This window comes from Salvelinus sp. IW2-2015, unplaced genomic scaffold, assembly GCF_002910315.2.
Source record: "Salvelinus sp. IW2-2015 unplaced genomic scaffold, ASM291031v2 Un_scaffold563, whole genome shotgun sequence".
NCBI classification, from domain to species: domain Eukaryota; kingdom Metazoa; phylum Chordata; class Actinopteri; order Salmoniformes; family Salmonidae; genus Salvelinus; species Salvelinus sp. IW2-2015.
In genome coordinates, this window is record NW_019942575.1 from 14,980 (window position 1) to 18,124 (window position 3,145).

Below are 3,145 nucleotides of genomic sequence, written 5' to 3' on the forward strand. Positions count from 1 at the left end.
AATTCTCAACTTATACAATTAGCTCAAGTACCAGACTTTATTTTGATATCTTCCTATCATGCAATATAATTGTACAACATTTATTTTTTAAATTAAATAAACGCAATGTAATGTACCAACTTTGTATAGATTTCTCACAATTTTAATAATCTTAAGAGCATTCATTCAGATGATGGAGAGACATACAATTGAGCTTTAAATATTAATGTACTTTTTATTAAACAGAGATGCATAAAGGAATCACATTTCATTAGACAATGGTCTGGGATTCCATGAAATACCTGATAGACAGAAAAAGTATTAAACATTTTAAAGCATATTTCAATTGCACTGGGAACCAGTGTTGGGAAAATGTACCCCATTGTCATACTTGAGTACAAGTAAAGAGAGAAAGTTTTGGGAATTTTCTGTAGGAATTTTGTGAAGTAAAAGTAAAAGTTGTCAGAAAATATATTAGTAAAGTAACGTACAGATACCCCTAAAACTATTTAAGTAGCTTTTAAAATATTTTTACCTAAGTATTTTGCGCCACTGGGGGAATCTGAATATTTAGATATTAAATGAATGATGGCTGGTTACTGTAACATCACTTCACCTGTTTAACGTCAGCTGGGCAGGGGTTGGGCAGGAGCAGGGGCAGGTGCGGGGTGGGGAAGGGCTGGTGCAGGGGCTGGGGAGGGCTGAGCAGGGGCTGGGGCAGGAGCAGGGGCTGGGGCAGGAGCAGGGGCTGGGGCAGGAGCAGGGGCTGGGGCAGGGGCTGGGGGCAGGAGCAGGAGCTGGGGCAGGGGCTGATGCAGAGGCAGCAAACAGTTTAAGTAGAAGTTGAATTAGCTGATTTGAATTCAACTTTGGCAGGGAGGGCAGAAAGGAACCACCAGCCTAAATAGGAAGAAAAACATCAGCTGTTTTTTTCTCATTCAATGTATTTTGATTTACACACCACAATGGATCATATCTCAGAATAGTCACATATGTTTCATACACATTGATCTTCACTACAATATGTTAAAATAAATTTCTGCTCATAATCTGTGGAGCTATGGAACGTACCTCCTTGGAGTTTGAGTTAGAGTTGGAGTCAGAGCTGGAACGTGCAACTCTCAAGTGATCCACATCAGCCTGAAAAATTATAATTTTCAAATATGTAAAAAAAATATATACATCAAATATGATGTAAAGAAGAATATTATATAATTTGGGGCAAATATATTGTATGTTAATTTTTGTTAAACTCACAGGAAGAGCCAATGACAGGCCCAGGAGGCAGCCCAGGAAGATTACAGTCTTCATCATCATCTTGGTGGTCAGTTCTAAAAACATAAAAAGAAACAAAAGCAGCTTAGATGACCTTTTTTTGTTCTGAATGTTGAAGTACAATGTGAACACTACAGCGTAAGTACATTTATCACTATTCAAAAGCCCTGCTTTACRACCAATTTCCTTACCTTTGAGTCAGTCAATTTCAGCAGTTGATCAGKTGTGACGATGCAAAGACAATGAGCTATACCCAGTCGGTGGGTTCTTTTAAATAGAGTTAAGAGCACTGATGTCACAACCCTTAATACTATGTGGTATTATTGTGAAAATAATCATGATGTTTAATATTCTGAAATCTTTAATCTCTCTGTTGAAGGATAGGTGTGGGTAATACTAAGGGATTAACATTATAACTGTACAGATGAGTCACACATTAAATGTATGATATACAGTACCAGTCAAAGGTTTGGACACACCTACTCATTCAAGGGTTGTTCTTTATTTTTTATATTTTCTACACTGTAGAATAATAGTGAAGACATCAAAACTATGAAATAACACATGTAGAATCATATAGTAACCAAAATAGTGTTTAACAAATCAAAATGTATTTTTTCATTTGAGATTCTTCAAAGAGAATGCCAAGTGTGTGCAAAGCTGTCATCAAGGCAAAATGTGGTTACATTGAAGAATCTCACATATAAAATATATTTTGATTTGTTGAACACTTTTTTAATTACTACATGATTCCATACGTGTTATTTCATAGTTTTGATGTCTTCACTATTATTCTACAATGTAGAAAATAGTAAAAATTTAAAAATAACCTTGAATGAGTAGGTGTGTCCCAACTTTTGACTGGTACTGTATGCATACARAAAACTGTGGTAACTCTTCAYAATAATTTGTATTAATTAACCTTTTATAAATAGTGTTTATTATTAGTTATTTACATCATATATCAGTATTATAAGCATACAATGTATGATCCTTTAAAATCTTTATTATAATATATAAAAGCTTTTTAAGCATCTCTGAACATTTATTAGAATTTGAAACAGCTTCATCATAAATGTTACTATAAAGACAAAATGATCAAACATAATACATTAATAAAAATAGCTGAACTTTTCAGGGGATTGTGAACTATAATGATATAATTTTTTAAACACATGCGACCATGTTTGCAAACAAACAACCATTTGCGCTCCACTTAGAACGTTGCCAAATCACATGGGAAGTACTGATTGGTTAGAATTAACTAGGCTAGATACAAGATAACTGAGTCATCACTTGAAAAGAGTATATTATGGCAACTCAATCCACATTGCAACGACAAATTCCAGATCTAATAAGCAGTCCTCCCCAAAAGTCAAAAGAAGTGTGGTTCTAAAGTGTCGATCCTACATAGGAACCGCTTTTGAATTTTTTATTTTACATGTATTAAACCATTTATATTTTTAGCATTAAACAGTACTTCCATAATTGTTTACTGGTATGTGAAATTCAGACATTCATGTGAGGCCTGACATGACTTAGTAGCAAATCTATCAACAATGTAACCCGCAAATCAAAAGTTGGAACAACATACTCAATTCAGGGTTTTCATTATCTTTTACATTTATCTACTTGTAGAATAGGGAAGACATCAAAACTATGAAGATACACATATGGAATCATAGTAGTAAAAACAAGTGAAACAAAAATGCTCTCAAGTTTTGACAGGAAACCGCACCGAATGAGTGATACAGCGCATCTGTCGTTCTACTGTTCTCTCTGGAGGCCATATGATTCTGATGCTGTCCTGTCTAGTGCCAGCACAGTTTGTGGTAAGGCGCTACTCACAGAGAGCTTGCTTTGTTTGTTGATCGTTTTGGATTTATCGACC

General features: G+C 34.9%; 1 protein-coding gene across 1 annotated transcript; it reads right to left on the bottom strand.

Moving 5' to 3' along the window:
• Nucleotides 1-591: 591 nt before the first annotated feature.
• LOC112068561 (uncharacterized) lies at nucleotides 592-1,534 on the bottom strand. The gene is made up of 4 exons (XM_070438201.1): nucleotides 1,446-1,534; nucleotides 1,237-1,310; nucleotides 1,051-1,119; nucleotides 592-879 (listed from the first exon to the last, which is right to left on the bottom strand). Exons 2-4 carry the CDS (start codon nucleotides 1,294-1,296, stop codon nucleotides 592-594), a joined length of 417 nt encoding a protein of 138 aa, XP_070294302.1. The 5' UTR covers nucleotides 1,297-1,310; nucleotides 1,446-1,534.
• Nucleotides 1,535-3,145: the final 1,611 nt, after the last annotated feature.

Coding starts and splice junctions, on each gene's coding strand:
- LOC112068561 (XM_070438201.1), bottom strand. CDS start 1,296: ATGATGATGAAGACTGTAATCTTCCTGGGCTGCCTCCTGGGCCTGTCA. Junction 1,120..1,236: donor GCCTGTCATTGGCTCTTCCT/GTGAGTTTAACA, acceptor ATAATTTTTCAG/GCTGATGTGGATCACTTGAG. Junction 880..1,050: donor CTAACTCAAACTCCAAGGAG/GTACGTTCCATA, acceptor CTTCCTATTTAG/GCTGGTGGTTCCTTTCTGCC.